The 21,326-nt window shown below is 42.6% G+C and overlaps 1 protein-coding gene across 1 annotated transcript in view; it reads right to left on the minus strand.

Annotated features, from left to right (window-relative positions):
• Positions 1–2,538: 2,538 nt before the first annotated feature.
• The window catches only part of SLC2A12 (solute carrier family 2 member 12), a 29,717-nt gene continuing 10,929 nt past the window's right edge, over positions 2,539–21,326 (minus strand). Inside the window, exons 3-5 of the mRNA XM_063390051.1 lie at positions 6,489–6,611; positions 4,063–4,195; positions 2,539–2,827 (exon numbers count right to left, since the gene is read on the minus strand). Of these exons, the coding sequence (XP_063246121.1) occupies positions 2,731–2,827; positions 4,063–4,195; positions 6,489–6,611 (353 nt within the window). The 3' untranslated portion in view covers positions 2,539–2,730. The remainder of the gene's footprint in view (positions 2,828–4,062; positions 4,196–6,488; positions 6,612–21,326) is intronic.

A 21,326-nucleotide genomic window follows, 5' to 3' on the forward strand; every position in this document is an offset into this window, starting at 1 on the left:
ATTGAGACTAACTATAATGATTTCAAAAATCCTTGACTACAGCATCATTACTTTTAGGAGTTATCTGAAGATCTATTGCTGTCTCATTAGTAAAACCAGTATTGAAACTATTCCTTCTTCAGGAATATGGCATTTTTACTTATTTGTTTCTGCACTAAATAGGTGTGCATAGGAAAAGTTTAGAAGAGCTTGCAATGATCCTAAATCCTGTAAACGGGAGACAAATTCTATGGTATGTTCTAAGTTAAATTTATTTTTGTAAGAACAATCAGAAAATTTATTACAGCTGAGGTTTGTTTGGGAAGCTGCAGTGCTGAGCAAGATTTTGCAGAAGCCCCTTTCACTAAAGACAATGTAATAGAAATTTCTAAAAATCTAAGTACAAGCTTGGATTGTATGTGCAAACATCTGCTATCTAGAGGCAGCTATCAGAAAACAGTACCAGCCTGAGCAAATGGGGACACGAAAGGAAATGCAAACAGCCCGCTACCTGGTGAAGTCCAGGATCAGGAAATGGGTTAATTTCCTGCAATATAGCCTTAAAATACAGTAATACTAAATATTACTGGAATTAATCCCAGGCACTTGTTAGTATAAGAATGATGTTGACAGCATATTTGGAAGACCACCCAGAGTCACCTCAGTATTTCTCATTCTGAAGCTAATTCAGTAGAATGCATGATACTGATAACCGTCCTCTGGCATAAACATGAAGCAGGTGAAGAGATTTTCATAGACATCAGTGCTACAAAACTAATGCTCTCATCCTGAGGTAGTTAAGTTTTCGGTGACTTCAGGCAAATAATGGCCTTGGCTTCAATAATTTGTTTTCAGGTTTTGACCCTGAGTTCACTGTCTGGACTAGACTTGCTCATATAAATTTGTGATGTCAGTATCTAGAAGTGCGACCATGCGAGAATCTGATCAGAACTGATCTGCTTTGCTCAGAAGTATAACTTCATCTGTGTCAGTAAGTCACTCTTCCTTAAGTGTAGAACACAGTCAGGTGGTTTTAATGCCGTGAGACGGCAAATAAAATGGTATCACGTGCTTAGTTCAAACTAGTATCTGCACTCCAGCTGACTCTGTCCGTCTTGCTGCCTCAATGAAAGGCTGGAAGAAATGCCACTTCGTGGCTACAGAGACAGTCAATGTGCTTTTAAAGCATGCTTTGTTTTGTTTGGTTGTTTGGTTTTTTTTTCCTGTAAACAAAGAACCATTTATCTGCTAATAAATATTTATCTACTGATCACTGTAACAATATCTTTTAACCCCTAAGAAAAAAAGACCAATGTTCTTTTATGGGACCCATATGGATAACCCTTGTAGAGGCTTGTTGAGTACTTCAGGATACACTTGCTAAGCAATAACCAAGAATTGGACATAATTTATGATCTGCAGTGATTACGGTTTCTGAACTCCCTCTGTGCTGCCATGTACCACACAGTTCTCACTGAGTCCAAAAGTCAAAGTCTAGTGTGCGCTGTGTTGAGAAATAAATTTATTTTGACATCAACTCTGGTACCTTCAGTTTCCAACTTTCATGGAAACGAGAGGCCAGAGAAATCCTCTCTCCTCTCTGATTTCTTTCCAGAGAAATCCTCTCTGTAAGGCCATCATCAGTTTAGATTAATTGATTATGCAAATCATAGAACCAATAAGGTTGGAAATGAGCTTTAATATCATTGAGTCCAGTCTTTGACTAAACACCACCACGCCAACTAAACCATAGCACTAAGTGCCACATCCAGTTGTTTCTTGAACTTCCAGAGATGATGACTCCACCACCTCCCTGGCCAGCCCATTCCAATGATTAACTGCCCTTTCAGTGAAAAAATTCTTCCAGATACCTGAACCTCCCCTGGTGCAACTTGAGGCCATTTCCTTTCATCCTGTCACTGATCCCCTGGGAGAAGAGGCCTACCCCCACCTGGCTACACTGTCTTTTCAGGTGGTTGTAGAGAGTGATGCATTTAATCACTTTAATCCCAATTAATTTAATCCCACATTAAACAATTTGACAATGTTTTCTCAGGAGTCATTGAATCCTGGCCTTACTGAGAAAATGTATGTAAAATGCTCTTACAAATTGGCTGTGCTCTGCGTTACAAATAGTTACATTTAGCTGAACAAGATTCTTTTCAAACCTTGTTAAACTGAATCCTAAATTAATTTATTAAAAGTTCATATCCAGTAGTTCGGCACTAATGTAATCCTTTGCATTCCACAGTTGTCTGTTTTTTGTTCCATAGCATTGTCTTCCCCAACTTACCAACAAAGAGTTGTTAACCCTTTTCAGCTCCATTTTTGCTAGCCTAAACAGACCTGTCTTTGGTAGGCTCCTCCTGTGAGACTATTTCTTCTCCCTGGCACCCTGATTCTTCTTTTCACTTCTTCCAGATTGAACTCTCATTGAATATGAATAGGAGAATTGTGTGCAATATTCCAATTTCCATTCACCTCCTGTATGCAAGAGGTGAATAACCTCGGGGGATCTGAGGGATGCTGGTTTGAAACAGACAGAGCCTAGATTTCCAGTTAGTTATAAACTATATCAACCTTTAATGTTGGCTGTAAACTGCCACTGAAAGAAGTTCTACCAAGAAATGTAAAAGAGAATATCTTGTGTATAGTAACGATACCGCACATCCCGTAAGAGCGTGAGCATCACACAGCATTTTTCTTTCTTTAATTGGTCTTTTGGTGAAGGCTGCTTTGCTTGCCCCGCGTCTAGTAGAGCTGCTCTTTCTCCCTCTTGTCAAGCTCCACCGGCACCAGTTTCTCTCCGCGCTGGCTCACCCGGCACAAGGGCGTCCTCACGTATTTCCTGCAGAAGCACAAAACCCCGCACGCCTTGGCCGCTGCACAGAGCGCTCTCCCTGCGGCGCACACCGGCCCTGCGGGCGGGGCTGGGGGCCCGGCGGGACGGCAGGGCGCACCCCGGACAGCCACCCCAGCGCCGGGCCCCGGGGGATGCTGCGGGATGCCCCGGGATACCCCGGGATGCCCCGGGATGCTCCCGCGGCTGCCGGCGCTTCCCCGCCTGCCCGCGCGGGGGCGGCCCCGCCGCACGCTCCGCCGGCCCGGGCTCGGGCTCCGGCTCGGGCTCGGGCTCCGGCAGGGATGGATGACTTTCTTTCTAAGAGGAGGGCAAGGGACAGCCCGAGGGCCAGCGGCAGCACAGTGGTTACCCCGTAAACTAATTAGTCTATAAACAAGCTCCTTCAAGCCTGGCTGAGTGGCAAATATTCTCCTGTAGCCTAATAAGTACAAGCACAGGATGATACTAAGGCATTCACACATTAATTACTTTTACTGCCAAAATAAATCTAGACTCGTAGGTGGGAAAAGTCCTCCAAAATCATCAAGTCCAGTTGTTCACCTAACACTGCTACCTTCACCATGCCTCAAGTACTAGATCTAGATAATTTCTGAACATCTTCAGGGTGCTGATTCCACCACTTCCCAGGTAAGCCTCTTCTAAAACCTTATCACCCTGTCAGTAAAGAAATTTTTCCTAATATCCAATCTAAGCCCCCCCCCCGATGCAATTTGAGACTATTTTTTCTTGCCCTGTCACTTATTGCTTGGGAGAAGAGACTGACCCTCACCTGTCTATGGCACTCAGTAAAGACACAAGAAAATCTCATCTGCAACAGCTATCAAAATTCACATGGAGCCTTGAAGTGACACACAGGACAAGCCAATTTGAAATGCAGGATCTCTCCTTCCCATTCTCTGCATGCAACCCAAAACACACAGTCCTAAATGCAAGATCAGAGTTGCCCTCCCATCCAGGAATGCCAGACAGCAAAAGGGCTGCAGAGCCAGGCTTGGCTGCACATGTTCCTCAAAGGGGTGCTCAAAATCCACCTCACCTTTAGGGCCAGTCCTTCAGCACCAATATAATGTTTGGTTGGCTACTGAGATCAACATGTGCAAGCTCAAGCCTTGAGAGAATTGGAATTCTCCCACATAGTTTCCTTTTTTTTTTGATATGTGGCATTGAAAGGCTTTGTCCCTCTGGCACTTGGGGGATGTAGTCACACGCTTGGTACTTACTGTTTAGCTAGTTCCATGGATATTTGCTCCAAAGAGCATCCTTTTGTCTCTGGTATAAACATGATAACAAAAGCCAGTGATGCTAGGCTCATTATTGTGTAAATGAAGCACACCCAGGACAAGCCAATGAGCTCTATAAAGGAAGAAAACATGTTTTTTTTAATTTTTCAAATATAGCTTTTTTTTCCTGTTTTTTAGGATAGATTTTATAGGATACAACCCCTAATGCACAGGAGAAGTTAGAAAGAAGCTAGGCTGCTATTCTTAGCTCACATATATTGAAAAATAAAAGTGGCTTTGTTTTTTCTAATACTCCTTATGAAAGAAAATTAAGGAGTTCATATTGCCCCAATTATCAGGAACTTATTGGTTTATTTTATTTGCAATCACTCTGGATGAAAACTGAGTAGCCATTGTTACTGGTTTGTGAGAAGGCAGTGGGGATCATGAGTGCCTTGAATTTTTGCCTGTGTCTGGTATTGGGGCACATTCCTTCTTGGAGCAAATCCAAGCATTTTTCACACTATTACAGTTGTCTCCAGTTAATCCTCCCCACCTGTCAGTGCCCAGCCTTTCCACCACCAGTCATGGGTGCTGTGCCAGGAAGTGATCCAAGAGTGAACTCCTAATGGGGCTGTCCAAGAACTAGTGGTTTTCTGAGCCTACAGTCCGGGGGCAGGTAGATACCTGGGCTGAGGGATGCACTCTGCAGCCCCTGGAAAGTAAAGCATATACAAACCCAACAGTCTGCTGCAGCCCCCTTTTCCCTGCTAAGATAAACCTGGACAGTTGGGGCATTTGTCAGTTGTGTCATGAGCTGAAAATTGCATCTGAAGCTTCTGATCCAGCTGGTACCTCTGCATCAGCACCTGAGTGCAGATGCTGCTGGCCACTGTGACCTCCACGTGTATTCATTTGACAACAGAATTCCCTATCCTGCCTTTCTGCCACAGACGAGGAATGCATATTTTCTTGTACTTACACTTTCATAAATCCAGATTAGTCCCAGTTAAGCCAAGGGAGTTACTGTGGCTTTACAGTCTTTGAAACTGAGACCGGGATAACAGCGAGAGGTGCATTAACAAGTAACACTGCATGACAAGAGGGGACCTCCCGGTGAAACAGCTGACACTGAGCACCTGAGGTCTGCACTGAGTGGTTCTGGAGACATTTCCTTAGGAATAAATCACGTCTGGTCCAAGGACTGAGCAAGTGTTGGCAGCCAGGCTGCCTACAATACTCATTTTCCTGTTTGGTTTTGTCCAAAAGCTTGTGCAGCTCAGGAGTGCAGGTCTGTGATGCAAGTGGATGGGCAGTGAGCAGGAGTAAGAGGGTGGTTTCCTGTTGAAGAAAACTCTTGATCCAATTAAAGTGAGAGTGTGAGAACTTTACCTGTCATATTTTTCCTAGTTTTACTTAAGGTAGTACTCAGGGTGGAGGATGTGTTTTTTTACTTTCTCTCTCACTTACTCTCTTTTTTTGTTTGTTTATTTTTTTGTTTTGTTGTTGTTGTTTTTTGTTTGCTTGTTTGTTTGGGTTTTTTTGGCTTCTTTGTTTGTTGGTTGGTTTGGGTTTTTTTGGTTTTTTTGTTTGTTTGTTTTTTTTAAGAAAACACAAATGTGAAACCCATTTTAGTAACAGATCACACTCATTATCAAATCTGTCTCAAAACACATCTAATGGGGTTAAAACTACCATGACTTTTTGTGAATTGATTGTCTGCCTCTGGTGAAGAGCAATGTATACCTAAGTGAAACCTGGAATTTCTGCTGTCTTATATATTTCAGCACAAATTTTCCTCACAATAAGACTGAAACTAAAATTTGCAAAGCCTCATATAATATAAAATTAGAAAAATAAATTTGCTAATCAGTAAATTTCAGCATCAGCATTTAACCTTCCCCTTTGATTATTATCACATTAGAAGTCATATATGGTAGTCGACTTTCTCACATTCAGTTGTGAAAGAGTTTTACCTCACAAAGACATTTTTTTCTAAAGAAAACTTTCTGAAAGCTGAGACATTCCTGTGAAAAGGAATGAATTAAACGGGATTGTGTTTAAAAATGTCTGATCAGAAAAGCTGTGGTCTGATCTAGAACAGAACTTGCACTGATTTCAGAAGATGCAGGAGTTAATCCTAAACATTATGTATTTTCAGCCTACCAAGGCAATGGTGTTTTTAAGACCCGAGTTTCACAGCCTGTGGAGTTGATGAGCAAGGTGGTCTGACAGCCAGCACCGTGAAGCTGAAGTTACTGGCACAAACAAAGGTGTGGTGGGAATGGTGAAATTACACCATCACCTAAACAGAGATCTTGTCTCCTGGGCTTTCACAGCTGCGATTTTAGCAATGCTTTTCTAAAGAGAAACTTATTTTGCCCTCTAGGAGAATATCAGCTTGGAAGGTCACGGAGAAATCTTACCAGTTACAGTCAAAAACGTCAAGGAGATGAGGAGATTTATACCCCAGTTCATGCTAGATGTCAAAGCCATGGCACGTCCTCTGATCCCACCGGGGAAAATTTCACTCAGGACCAACCAGGACACTGGAATACAAGGAAAAAAGATGTTTCTTTGGAAGGATGGCTCTCCTTGCTGTAAATCTAGGTAGTCCATGGATTCAGGTGAGCCCGCCTGAAAGAATAAGTTGATTTTCAGGGGTTAGGTTTGTGAGGGCCCATGCTCTGCAGGCATCATGTGCAGCAATCAGCAGCAGCTCAGGCCACCATCCCTTCATCCCTGCCCAGTGGGTGCCTGAGCCAGTGACAGGTGGCACTGGGCTGGGGAGGTGAGCTCTGACTGCACATCTGGTATGAAAGCGAGTTCTGACTAAATAACTCTCCAGTGACATAACACTAATGGCAGTGGGGCAGCAAACCAAATCTTCAGCCTCAGAAGGGCACTGAGTGTTTATGCCACCTTATAAATCAACCTGCCACACTGAAGCATGCTTGCTATTCCACCTCTGCTCCACATAAATGAGATTGCTGAGGTACAAATGAAGAGAGAGGGACTGATTTTTGACTCCTTCATATCACACCACACCACAGCACAGGTGATCTAAATGCCAGTGCTGCTAGCTCACAAAAGCAAATTCAGACATGGAGAGCTGGCTGTGTAATCACCTTGATAGCAAGAGGAAAAAAAAAAAAAAGACATTTTTGTAAAGTTCCTGATTATCAGAAAACAAACAAACAAAAACCCCATACACAAACAAATCCCAAACCCAGCCAAAAGCCTGCTCCCACCCTCTCCTCCATCCAAGCAAGATGCATTAGCAAGAGGTTGCTGTGTGGAGAGGTCGTGGGTTAGGACATGACTGGCACAGGAGCAGCGAGGTACACGTGGATGAGTTGTGTCTTCAGACCCTTCGACGTGGCCATCATAAATTTCTCATCTGTGCTGTTATTTCTGCAAAATGACAGGTGGGAGTTGACCCAGAACACTTGCACAGGGCAGTCTAAAAGATACATTTCAAAAATAAGCTCCTGTATGTCCAAGTGTGTTTCACACTCTACTATCCCTTTAGATGCTTGTAGAATTCCTGTGTGATGCTGCTAAAGGTAGGGAAAAAAAAGGTGCTCCAGGGGGAAACTAAAAAAGAATAGCTGAAATGGGAAAAAAATCCCCTGAATTTAGAGTCAACAGAGCAGATTTGAGCAAATCCTAGGTTTCTTTTTTTAATTTTCCACCACAGATTTGAATTTTTTTTTTTTTTTTTTTTTTTTTTTTTTTTTTTTTTTTTTTTGTGGGTCTGGTTCAGATTTTTGTATTTCTTAAAGAAGAATAAAGAAGCTTCACTACCACCATGGGAGTGACCCAGAAGAGTGATAATTTTATTACAGAGAATCAAGACCACACTTCATAATGGCCTAACTCTGCTGGGTATAGTCAAGTGGCCATAACACAGCTGCCACGTCTAACTGCAGCCATAGAGAGGCTTTTATTTATATTTTTTTAATGACTTTGATGAAGTCAAGCTTTAACACACTTGGCTGCTGACAAGACAAACACGGCTGTAAAGAAGCACCCTCGAGTGTTCTGGGGTGTGCCTACAGACAGGTGGGAGCAAAGGAGTGAACGGACTCCTCAAGTAGATATTTTTCCCTGCCAAGCCGGCTAGCCCTGCACCTGAGCAAATTCACGGGGATGTCATGATTGTATTTCGCACCCCCTCAGCCCAGGGCTATTGAAACTAGCACTGTTAGTCACAACACTTCAGGACCTGAAAAGCAAAGCAGTAAGTAAGTGACAGGCAAAGGAGCCCTTCTGAGGCGGGCATTCACAGCCCCTGCAGCTCATCTCCACAGGATGGCCTGTCAGCCAGCACAAGCTCGGCTGCAAAAATTGTTACATATCACAAACTGGTAAAAGGGATATTTACCATCACATTGGAATTAAGATAAAAGTTGAAAGAATCCAAAGCCACTTTCTCCTGGGCATAAACCAACCTCCAGGAACAAAGCAGTGTTCTGGGCACTGGAGGATGGCTCATGCTGCAGCTGCAATGTGTGGCACTGTGGCAACTCCAACACCACGCAGTTTTCCAGTGACAGACTGGCCCTTTCAGCCTAGCTGATAATTTGTCTGGAGGTTTGAACTGTGTTGTTTTCCTGTTAAGAAACCAAAATACTTGAGGATCTGCATCAGCTGGAATAGTGGTTAACTGCTTTTATTGCAACCCCTTATTTCGGTTAGACAGATGCCACCAAAACACCAGGACTGTTCTTTGTGTCTGCTAATGGTGGCTACACCCGCTGGCATGGCCCTGACCTCTGCTTAGCTGGCAAGGAGTGGGTAGGCTCATTCCAGGGCTCATTCCCCTGGGGAGAAAGAGCAGTTGTAGAAATCTGACACTGCAGTCTGTTTACTACTTTCCCCAAGCTGAAGCAGCAATAACCATTGATTCCTTGCTTTTAGTACCTCTCTGGGATTGTGTTTACTGTTTGTACCTTTGCCAAAAAGCAGCAGCTGCTGTGGGTATGGCAGGGATGTGACTTGCTTTGGGGAAGCCAGCAGCTAGGTTCAGGCTCCCATTCACAATGACTGCTGCTACCTTGTGCACACAACACTGCAGAAATTTAACTTTTACACTCCCAAGTCACTGCCAAGCCACTCTGTGCTCTGCCTTTGCCAGCCTAAGCAGGGACCTTCTGCAGGGGAAATCAGCCTGTCCTTGAAAAGAGGTTCCAAATACCACCACAGCACCTCCATCTGCTGTGTAATCCAGCAGTGTTTCCAAAGGATGCTGCAATGGTAACCATACTGCACACACTGTGCAGGTTTCACTGCCTGCTCTGGCCACCCCTGGCCGGTGTTAGTGGAATGGATGGGAAAAGAGCTGGTGATTCCCAGGTCAGACGTAGGCAAGAGATGAGGCTAAGGGCTGGACAGCATGATTCTCTGTGCTCAATTCAACAACTGCGGGGTTTGTTGCTGCAGGCAGTAACTCACCTTTGCTGACCCACAGTGTGTTGTGTGTTGACAGCAGTTAAGAAAAACTGTGCAGTTTAATGGTCCTTCATTATGGTACAATACAGAGAAAAGAACACACACTGCAAATGCAGACAGGAATACTGCATTGGATCAGGAAGCTTAACTATTTCATTAAATATCACAGAAACCAGATGGCCTGATATTTCTTGCCCAAGTGGAAAGAGCAAAGGATTCAGATACGATAAACATCCCCATGACCAGAACGGTGACATCCACCTCTAAACAAAGTCACAGGGGCTGTACAAGCAGGAAACAGAATAGTAATGCAAGATTTCAGCTAGTCCCATTGACTGAATAAATCACATAACTGAGCACAGTGCTGGGACTACATTTTGCAAACCAGAGACGAGGATCCTTTCAGCACTTTGTTGGATATTTAATGAGAGAAAAAAAGGCAAATTATGCTTCAGTGCTGAGCCTTGGTAGTTCAAGATGCACCATGACCAAGATGCTCTCTTACACTGGTTATAACATTTAAAATTCAATATTCCTGTAGAAAGGGAAAAGCCAGGAGCCTACCACACTTTGTTTTGAAAGGAGGACAATACTAACGTAAGCCCACTTTCTATAAAGATCAGGGTAAGAGCTTCAGCGGTGCTCCAGAGAATGTTTAAACTACATGATTGAAGGCTTAAAATATGCATACAACCAAATAAATGAGAAATACCTCAGCACAGATAAACTACTGAATGAAGAAAACTGTTAGAAATAGGCAAGTGACTTTAGAAAAGGTGTACATTGTGCCCAGACAAAGCAAACACAGTATAATTGCTGAAATGTTCCTTGCAATATCATCATCAGGCAGCCAAGTGTTTTGAGTGTGCTGGCTGAGAGGATAAGAGGCCAGGGACGGAGGGAGTGACATCCCAGTATTAAAGTAAACATTCCACTGGGATACTGGGATACAGTCTCAAAGGGCTTTGGTCAAGTGTTGTGGGATAGAAGACCAGTGGATTTAGTCACATTCAAAAAGATACAAACCAAGAGAACCCAAGTGAAATTACCAGATACAGCCGTTAGATGAGGCAGAAACATATTTCACACAATGTGTATTTCAGCCGTGGAACTCACTTTCACAAGATACTTCCAATACAAAAATATTGGTCAGTTAAGCCATTAAATGCTGAGTGTCAAAACATTATTTCTCCATATGTGTGGAAAAAGACCCATCTAGAAATATTGCTCACAACAGTAAAAATAATTCCTCAAAATTTTTCTTGAAGTTTTCTAAACTACAGATAGGCAGAAGGACAACGGTGCTGCATGGGCCTCTTCTTCTGCATTGTGTCTCAGCACTTCTTATTGGCTGGAGGTTATATGGTTGGAGACAGGGTAACACACTGGTTAAGTGGGCTTTTTGTTTGAGCCAACATAGCCAAACTAATGAACTTTACACCTGGGCTGTAAGCAAGGAGATGTCTCAAACTTCATGTGACATCTTCCTTACTTCCTTACTTTTTTACTTCCTTACTTCCTTACTTTACTGCTATGTAGTAAATAAATTTTTAAAAAGGAAATTAACATACTCACACCAGAGAAGCAGAAAAATCTGACAATAACTGAGAAATACCATGAGCTTGAGGGTGCTCAACATTCAAGTGAGGTATATGAATGAAAAACGTCCTTGTTTTGACCTTTTCCTGCCTGGCGGTAGAAGCAAATTGGAAGCTGCTCAGCAGCTCTTATTAATGAAATATTAGATTCCCTTGGCATTCATTTGTTGCTTAGCATTTTTTCCTGTACCTGTATTGTGTGAGATCAAATTTTTTATGGTGAGATTCAGAAAATGGTCATTGCAATACTTGGAAGAATTCAAGTCTCTGAGGTATAAACTCTGGAAAGCGATTAATTGGACTTACAGCTTAGGAGGGAAGTGGAGCAGAAGTATTTTAATTTTGAAAATGAGGTCTGGGTTGTTAACAAAACAAGGTCCAAGGGATGATAAGGAAGAGATTATCCCATGAAGTAACACAGACAGACCATCTAAGAGTGTGTAACTAATGATCAGTGCTGGGGAAGGATGCAAACAAATCACTGCAAAGCTGCCATGAGACAGCAGGACTTGGCTAATGACTGGCTTTGCCAAGACCAGATTTTTACTCCAGGCTTATGAAACCCCACAGGTTTTACATTTTCCTGGCTTCTGACTTTGCTGGGTATTACCAGAAACAGCCAGGTGTCCAACCACTTCCCTCTAAAGGCCAGGTTCAGCAGTAGCTGGTTTTGATTTCAAAGGGCACGTTGTGCCACCAAAGGGGATGACACAATCCTTCAGAGTGTGCGTGTTGGTGAGGTGTGTGGCAGTGAGGACACACAGAGCTGGGACAGAGCTGTTCTTGGGGGACACATGTGCTGCTGTCACACACCAGCACTGTCCCAGCATGGCTCCCAGCACACCCGTAATGCAACTCTGGCAAAGGCTTTCACAGCAGATCCAGTGAAAGTCATCTGGGGGCTGGCAAAAGTGAGGGATGCTTAAACTGGAAAAAGGAGAGGGTGGGAGGGAGTTGGTTCTTTTCCAAAGCAGATAAAGGAGATATGACACACAAAAAGTGGACTTAACTCTGCCCACAGTTTAGTGCAAGAGGACCAAGTAGACGATGGTGACTGGCGTTAAAAACCTGACTTCGCTAACGAGAGACATCTTTCTTTCTGACTCTGCTCCATAATATGAAACTGAAGTGGCTGCTCAAAATTAATAACTGGCAAATACATATAAAATGAGCAGCTGTATTGCTTTGGAGAGCATATAGTCTGCCAGCAGAGAGCCAGCCTGACGGGGTCAAGTCCTACTCTGTGTGTGCACATTAAAAGGAGTGGAATTGCTGTATTGCTGAGACATGGGGGAGTCAGGAGACGCCTCAGCTAATCTCATGCCTCTGGCTGCACCCTGAGCTCTGCAGATGAAGGCAATAAATATGCACTTTAATTCTATGGCTGCTGAGGTGTTTCTCTTCAAGCAGGAGACTACTGTTTGCAAGGTGCCTGATGCCACTGATGATCCAGAAGGAGCTGATGTGGTGTGGCAAATCTAAATTCTTTTTTTCTTCTGGTACACCACAATTCTGTTTCTAATGGTTAACCCTTTAGGCTGACTCCTCGCAGTAACATTATTCAGACAAGTGGAATTTAATCTTTTATTCTGTGAGGCTGTATCAGAATACATAAAAATTATTGCCCACTGTTTGTACTCTTTGCATCACTATCTATTAGACAGGCTGAGCACTCCCATGTGGTTTTTTAAGGAAACTTGCAGTGGACCATTGAAATCACTCATGCCTCCTCCAGTTTATGACAGAGCAGCAGGAGGGGTTTGGGGAAATATACTGATTTCAAAGCATTACCTCCATCATCTGTGCTCTGGGCCACTTGAGAAGGAGATGCAATTCACATCTGATTTTCCTAGTCATTCTTCCTCCCTTAACCTTCTCACCACTGTAGGCCTGCATTTTAATGCACATTTTTTTTTTTTTTTTTTACTATTCAAATTTTAATCTCCATGAACTCGAAAGAAATGCTGTGGACCATATGGGCTCTCCTTTTAAATGCAAGGTGTCCAATATGTTCTTAAATCTGTTTTCCATGGTCCAGAATTACTGTCCATTTTCATTTGGAAAGAATAGTCACAAATTACCTTTCTTAGAGGAGGTGATTCCCATCTGAAGAATTACTGGGCAAGTAATGATAGATACAAAAGGATCTAGAAATGGCAGAATTCTCTTAGTTAATGTGATTTGTAAACCATCTTGTCTAATAGAACTGCTCAGTAGAAAATCTATCAGTAGAATTGTCCTGTTTCAGCTGCCAGAGAGTCCATTTTCTTCTCAGTGGCTGATACCGTGCTGTGGCTTGGATTTAGTATGAGAACAATGTTGATAACACACTGATGTTTTGTTGCTGCTGAGTAGTACTTATCCTAAATCAAAGATTTTTCAGTTTCCCATGCCTAGGTTTCCATTCCCAGTGAGCAGATGCCAAAGAAAGTGGGAGGGAGCATGGCCAGGACAGTCGAAAGGAACTGGCCAAAGGAATATTCTATACTATGGAGCATTATGCCCAGATTATAAAGTGGGAAGAGTTGGCTGGGAACCACTGATTACTGCTCAGGAATCTGGCCATCAGTCACTGGGAGGTGAGCAATTGTGTTATTCCTCTCTCTCTCTGCCTCTTCCCTTTTCATCACAGTTATTGGAATTACTTTCATAATCATTATTAGAATTAGAATTATTATTTTTGTTTGTTTATTTCAACTGTTAAACTGCTCTTATCTCATCCCATGAGGTTTAAATTTTTTTTTCCAATTCTCTTCCTTAATGGGCAAGGGGCAGGGAAAAGAGTGAGCAAGCAGCTGTGAAGTACTTAGCTGCCAGCTGGAGTTAAAAAGAAGAATGCATCACAGCCTTACTGTTGGCAGATATGTAATGGGCTGTACCTCTTTTCAAATAACCTAAGAAACCTAAGAAAAGTTTTGAACTGATGTGTGAGAAGACAATTCTGTTTGCAACTGGATATCACAGTCACCATTTCTCTCATCCTTTGTTATGTCAACACTCAAATTCTCCCATCAAGACAGAACAACATGCAGAGTAGCAGAAAGGACAAAAAAAAATAAAGAGAGAGAAAAAGGAAAAGTTCAAACAAGCTTTCAAGGGAGAATGTGCTTATTATAATAAAACACACACTGCCATCCAAAAAAAGGCCTTTTAATTAAAACCTGAAATATGTATTCCTGTTTGTAGGTGTTTATTTGTTCAGAATATTGAATCCAGGATAATCCTTTGAGGTATTTGCAGAGGAATGACTCCAGAAGCAAGAAGCCCTAATGCATGAGGAAGTTCTGCATGAATTAGTTCGGCTTATCACATATTTCACTTCTACAAAGTATGCAGAGGAGAAATTACTCAGTTGGGTGGAATAAATGAACCTGTTTTTCCAGTACCCAAGGGCTACTGGCAGTCCTTGAGGGGTTACACAGCAGAAAAAATCCTGTTGTGACACAGCAATTGGGGGCAATTCAGTCCTTTGCTCCTGAAGAACAGAGACTTACTTGTGTGCGTGCCTCACAAAACTCCCAGTAGAAAGGATAAGCAATGTTTTACAACAGTGACTTATTTAGAGAGGCCTGTGGTGATCCAGGATTTTTTAAGTTCCTCACTGGAAACTGCTGCCCATGCTTTGCTTCGGTTGCTGCTGGAGGAAGGTAGTGAGGAGGAAGGTGTGAAGGCTCTGGGTTTAACCACCACAAAGTGTCTTTTAGTTCTGTTTCTTCCACAAGAGTTTTCTGCACTTAGGGTTGATTTTCAAAGGCAGCAGAAGCTGGGTGCCCTCCTGTGTGCCCTTTCTCTTTGAGAAAAACTTCCTGGCTTTCCTCCCAGACCTCAGTGTGGCACAGGAGCTGGGATGCCACGGGAGAAACAGTCTCCTGACTTCATACACTGACTTACCACGCTCTCTGTGCCTTGGCTCACAGTCTCATCCTTCCTCTGCAGTGCCAGTAAGTTATGTGACTGATTGATTACACATTTTTACCTTCTCAGCATAACTATCTTCTCATACTTTATAATACATATTTTAGTTTCATGAACTTTACAAGTGAAATAAAATACTGACTTTGCACTTGAAGTCCTACTGACAGTTTTAGCAAATAGGGAGAAATGGGGAATTTACAACCCTTACTTTATTTTTCATTTTGGTACGCCTTGTCTTTCTCCTGCAGCTTGGTAGTACAGATACAGTGTGAAATAAAGGCCATGTAAGGCAGCACTTGAATAGCACAGGAATGATGAACTAGATAAGCATGTGGAGTGTCATATTCAAGCCACATGGATGCATGCATTAAAAGATGATTCATTACAAATAAACAGTGTTAGGAATCTTGTCATAAAACAAAGAATCCAAATAATTTTTTTTATTATCTGAAATAAGACTTTCTGTACCATTTCTCAGTGGAACATGTATATTCCCAAGGTTTATTATCTTGATTAAATTCCAACACAGCAGTGAAGCACTTGATTCGTTTTGAATACTTGATTTAGTCCCTGCCACTATCCTATTTTCCAGAGTAAACCACAAAAAAACATAAAATTGATGCTTCTCATTTCTGTGAATTTTAAGGTCAGGCCACAGCTGCTGTGAAAAATGTAGAAACTAAAAAGAAATAAATTGTAAACAAATGTCATGCAAGGCAATGTTGAGCATGAATGTCTGTTAACATCAGATTCCTGTGCACTATAAATTAATACAACAACCACAGGCTTTTAAAAGCCTGAAATACTGTTTTAATATAGGAGATATCGAGGTGAATTCTAGGTATCTGATTTTTTTTTTACCAGTGTTTTCCAAGACAGTGCAAAACCATTAAGCTTACAATATTTCAAAACACAGGAACAGCCAACTAAATCCATGGAAGGATCAGAATTTCCACACCGATGGTTCTCATTCCCACAAGATTTTCCAGTTGCAGGTCAAGCATTTGGTGGCCAAGATTAAGCCCAAGGGCATTAAGGGCAGCCAAAAAGCATCCTCTGCAATCTGGATTGTCAGGATGGCAGGAGATATGACCTCTGTGATCTAGTCACTGGGCTGTACAGTGTCAGGTGTCAAACCAGCTGCTCTGGGTTTTGTTATAGATGCATTTAGTGACTGAGGTGAAAGACACGTAAAAGGTTCAGCCTTTAACTGTGCCAATGCATCATGCTTTAGCTCAGGTAGCCAATTAATCTAACAATCACAAGACCAAAGTCAAAGGGACTAAATTTGCCTCCAGTATAGTCCTCTGGGCTTTACGGCAGTACTCTAGCTCTGGGTCTTGCCTTGATTAATCCAAGGAAACAGAGGAGAGAGACCACCACAAACCACACAAGTTTGTATAAGAAAGAGAGTGATGGATTAAGTATTGATTTACTTCCCTCTTCACCTCTATGGATTTCACTTTTCTTGTCTGATCCTTCTTCGTCCTTCCCCATTCTCCCCAACACGGGTTTAAACCTGCCTTTAAATGACTCCAACAGCTCACAATAAGATGTAGAGAAAACAAGTGGTTTTTTTACATGGGAATAGAATAGAATAGAATAGAATAGAATAGAATAGAATAGAATAGAATAGAATAGAATAGAATAGAATAGAATAGAATAGAATAGAATAGAATAGAATAGAATAGAATAGAATAGAATAGAATAGGTACAAGGAGACGTACAATGATCATCTACTACAACTGCATGACCACTTCCTGGCTTACCAAAAGTTAAAGCATACTGTGTGTGGAATGCTATCTAATTTAGTTTCCCAGTCATCCTAAAGTTCTTTTAACAGCCAGTAAGGAAGGGAACATTGTGCCAAAGGAAAGGTCACAGATTTCACAGGTTTCACAGAATATTCTGAACTGGAAGGGACCCACAAGGATCATCGAGTCCAACTTTTAAGTGAGTGGCTCGTGCAGAGGTTGAACAGGGTTTGAACCTGCAACTTGGTTTTATTGACACCATACTCTGAGTTAGAGAGCAGGGGTCTGAAAGCCCCCCGCTGGTGGAGACAATATTACCCTTTGTTGATAATCTGAGCAATCTGGCTCCTGCATCAGTTGGATTCCCAAACACATTGAAACATCTGTTCCATTTTAGGTACAAATTATCTCAGTTTTAAAGTATTCATTCAAGCTGATCTAAATTTAACTCAGATATACTTAATATGACAAATCTGCCTAGTTTTAAACTAGAAATGGACATCTATCATCCTAAACTATGCTTTCATCAGTAAAAACTTCCTCTTAAGATGTGCCCTCACTAGGGGCTTGTCTTTACCAACTTCTCTGCATTAGTTTTGCTCCTCCCAGGGCTGATGATCCACACAGAGAGCTCCCACAGCAGCAAGATGGTGCATCACAGTAGGGAGTGCTGGAGACCACAGTCCTTGTACCTTCTTGGGGGAACCCAGCCTGGGCGGAACAAAGCCACAATCCTGGGTCTTCCATGTGGGAGGAATTTAACCAGTGTGAAACTAGTAAAACATGAAAGCAGGCTTGGTGGCCTGCCACCCTTCCCTGCATTAGGATAAAGGAAGTGACTGTAGTGACCACAAGCCCCTGGTTTGTTCACCTGTGATTATCCTCTCTTGTGCCTGCTCCAACAGCTTTGAATCTACCTGTTGGAAGTGCCTCTGCATCCACACAAGGAGAGAAGGGAGATGTTAGGGATCCCCAAATGCAGGAGGACCTTTATTCTGACGTGGCTGTGAGTGAGTGGCGGAGAGTCCATCAGAGAGACAGCCAGGGGGGAAGCACTGTCCCCATTTTGTGGGTCCTGTGCTCGCCCTCCCCAGTACATGGTCTGCAGACGTGCTTTGCATCCACTGGGGGTGGAAACCTCTGAGCCCTGGACACTGCTGTGTTGCCCACAGGAGTCAGCTGGTCTCCTGTTCTGTAGGTAATGTGCTCACTTCAGGAGCTGAGAAGAATGAGTATGGTAATGAGCAGGTAATTTTTTTCCAGTTTTCCAGTCAGGAATATTCACCTGATGGCTGAGGCTAGCAGATGGCTGCAGAGGCCATTATATCCCACTCTGAGAAGGCTTCCTGTGCATATTTAATTTCACTCTTTAACAGGTTTTTAGCAATACCAAAGTACTGCTAACCCTACAAGCATCCACTCATGGGAGCTATGCTTCAATGGGATGGCAACAGTAATGTGGAAAATCAGGGTTTGCCGTAAGCTCTAAACCCCTCTTCCAAGACCTGGTTATACCCTTCATATGTTGACCATAAGTATGTTAAAAATATATTTTGAGGTTTATGTCTACATGCATAGGTAAATGTGGTATTTCTTTGTGCCAAACCCTGAAACCCAGGAAACCCTTCTCCTGCTGCAGACACTGACTTGCCTTGAGTAAAGAAGGCTCTAAGAGCTTGGGGCATCCCTGCAGCTCTGAGGTGTCACCTGAAAGAGGAGTTTGTCTCCAAGAAAAGAGCTCTAGAGTTCATCCCTTGGCTTTGAAGAGCCACACAAAGCTGGCAGCTACTCTAGGACATGAAGTAATAGAACATCTTTGTCACAGGTTGGCAGAGACATAAGTACCTTGGGACTTTATACAGCTAAGTTTTGAGGTTTTGAAGATGATTCATGTCATGAAGTTGCCCCTCAGTCCCACTTGCAGGTGTTTTTGTGTATTTTCATCTGCATGCTCAGCATGAAAAGCCATGAAGCCAGCAGAGCTGATGTGATTTGTTCCAATAGATTATCCCAAAGTCCATTGGCCAACAGCCTAAATGCTTTTGCAGTTACACAGAAATGTGTTTAAAGGACTTGCAGAGGAAAAGCTCTTGTGCAAGGCAGCAATGCCATACATGCAGTCCAAATGCATATATTTGACATCCCTCTCTCATTAAAGGTGTTCCTCATTCCACATCAAAAAACCCCTAGGCATTCATGGATTCTCTTGAACTTCACTCCCACAATAAGTGTAAAGAGGTATTGCCCAAGTCCTGTTTTGCTCACTTTGCCTTTAGTTTGCAAGAACAAATTCAGACTGGGAAAACAGACGCTCTGTTTGGTCCAGACTCAGTCTGCACCACTTGCTTCTCAGCCCAGGATTTGTTGAATGAAGCCACTCTGACTTCTTTTTGATGAAGAGCATTGCCTGTAGACCACATTGCATCCCTGCATACCTGTGTGTGGTGCTACTGTTTTCTTCCAGCTACTTACTGATGAGATCATCTCACTCAGGAGATATGCAGGAAATATGGAGGGAAGGTGTCCCTATTTAGTATTTGATCATAAATGGTGTAAAAGGAGATGGTCAAGGCAGAAAAAGCAGATCTTTTCTGATGGGTGCAACCTGACATCTGAATTTTGTTCATCAGGTCTGTGAGGAGAGCAGACCTCTGGGCACCCATTTTGCTTTGGAGAGGCTATAGCTGCCCTACAGTTGCTAACCAAAAGAACTCTCTTGCACATGCTCCATCCAAACATAGGAATCCTATACTTACAGCCTTATTTTGGAAAATAAGTCTGATATCCCAAGAGCATGGCTTTCCTTGTTCTGGCATCCCCGTACATTGTATCACACAATCACACCACTCACAGTGGTGAGTGAATGAAGTGACACCTCTTTATGAGAAAGAACCTATAGTTTTTGCCCCTCAAGGGGTTTGAACAGAGCAATTGACAAATGAGATGGTCTGAAACTATTTCAGTTAATTCTGTGTCATTTAGTAAGTGGTCATCCATGGTCATAGCCCTGACTAGATTATTTCTGTGTGTCCTTTGTGTAAATTAATTTTCAGGGTCACATTGAGTGATCACATTTTAGCTTGGCTGATGAACTGGTGATCTACCTCCACAGCACACTTGTCTCATCAGCCTGCACTCACTGATCCCTGTGAAAGGCAGAGCAGTGCTTCTGCCAGGCTCAGACCCCTGCTGTCCCTCCCGTGTCCACATACAGCAGGTTCCAATGCTTCATTTCACAAACACGTGCTGCAAACAAAGAGGAGCCCCTCTCGCACTCCCCACCCTTCCCATGGCAGCCAGGAGTGGTTTCCTCAGGGCTCTGAAGGCATTATTCCCTCGTAAGAACGGCTGATCCTTGTTTGTCCTTTCTGACACACACACAAAGGGTAACCCAAGACAAACATGGGTGTCAAGCAAGCCCCCTTAGCTGGTGACTGAACGCCTTGAAACGCCTCTGCAAACAGCCCAAGAGAAATGGCATGTGCTGTTCTGTGGTGTGATGCAACACTGATTTGTTGCATCTACAAAACCTCCTGATAATTGTGTGAAATTGAGTGTGAACAAGCAGTTGAATTGCAGTTCATCAAACATAATTAAACAGAAGCACAGCAGCAGAAATATCCCTTTTATCTTGTGTAAGGGCTGATGATATAAATACGGAGCACCCCAGAATCAAATAAATTGACTAAGCAGATGTTTGCTAGTCTGTGAATTCTTTTGTAATGCAAAAATTACTTTTATCTCTCACAGCCTATTTTTGAGTGCTCATCACTGTGCTGTCTGGGTGCTTTGATAAAAGGCAGTAAATATATTTAGCACACACTTAATTCATTTAAAAAAATCAATCTCCTTTATGCAATTTGGCAACAAAAGAGAAAACATGGAAAATACATTTATAAATGTCTGCTACACTAATCTGGATTGTAACTATCTCTTTGACCGAAATAAAAAAAAAAAAGGGTAAAAAAAAGTACAAAGTAGTTAAAAAGAAGATAATAGAGCTCAGACTGTGTGATGTGTCCTGTGAAGAGCGTCATCTCCTAATGGTCCTACGTAAAGTCTCCTTTATCCTCACAGAACACAGTGCAGCATGGACTCAAAATAAAGTGGGTGAATTTATTCCAGTTTTCCAGAAATGGCCTTGTGGTGTGGAAGGAAGATTTTCTCTGCTCTTTGTCCAAAAGATGTCAATTTGCTCTACAAAGAGAGGTGTCCTCAACACCACCTTCACCTTAGGCAGCCGTTGCATGGAGGCAGGCATTGCACAGAGCATGAGAGTTTCTCACAGAAAATAGAGTGGTGCAGGGGTTACAGAGCTTTTGTCCCCAGTGCCCCAGGCATTGCCTGGACACAGCACCAGCAAGTGCAGCCTCCATGCCTCCTTCCCACTGATGAGTAAACAATGGAGAACAGACTGGTCCGGACCACAGAGCAGATTTAGAGATGAATAACATAAACATGTTAAAACTATTTACTTTCTATAAGCAGAGGGGCTCGTTTTTTTTTCTTTACACAAGGGTAAAAAAGCTAGGCTTTGAAAACA

Source organism: Prinia subflava, chromosome 2, assembly GCF_021018805.1.
Source record: "Prinia subflava isolate CZ2003 ecotype Zambia chromosome 2, Cam_Psub_1.2, whole genome shotgun sequence".
NCBI lineage: Eukaryota > Metazoa > Chordata > Aves > Passeriformes > Cisticolidae > Prinia > Prinia subflava.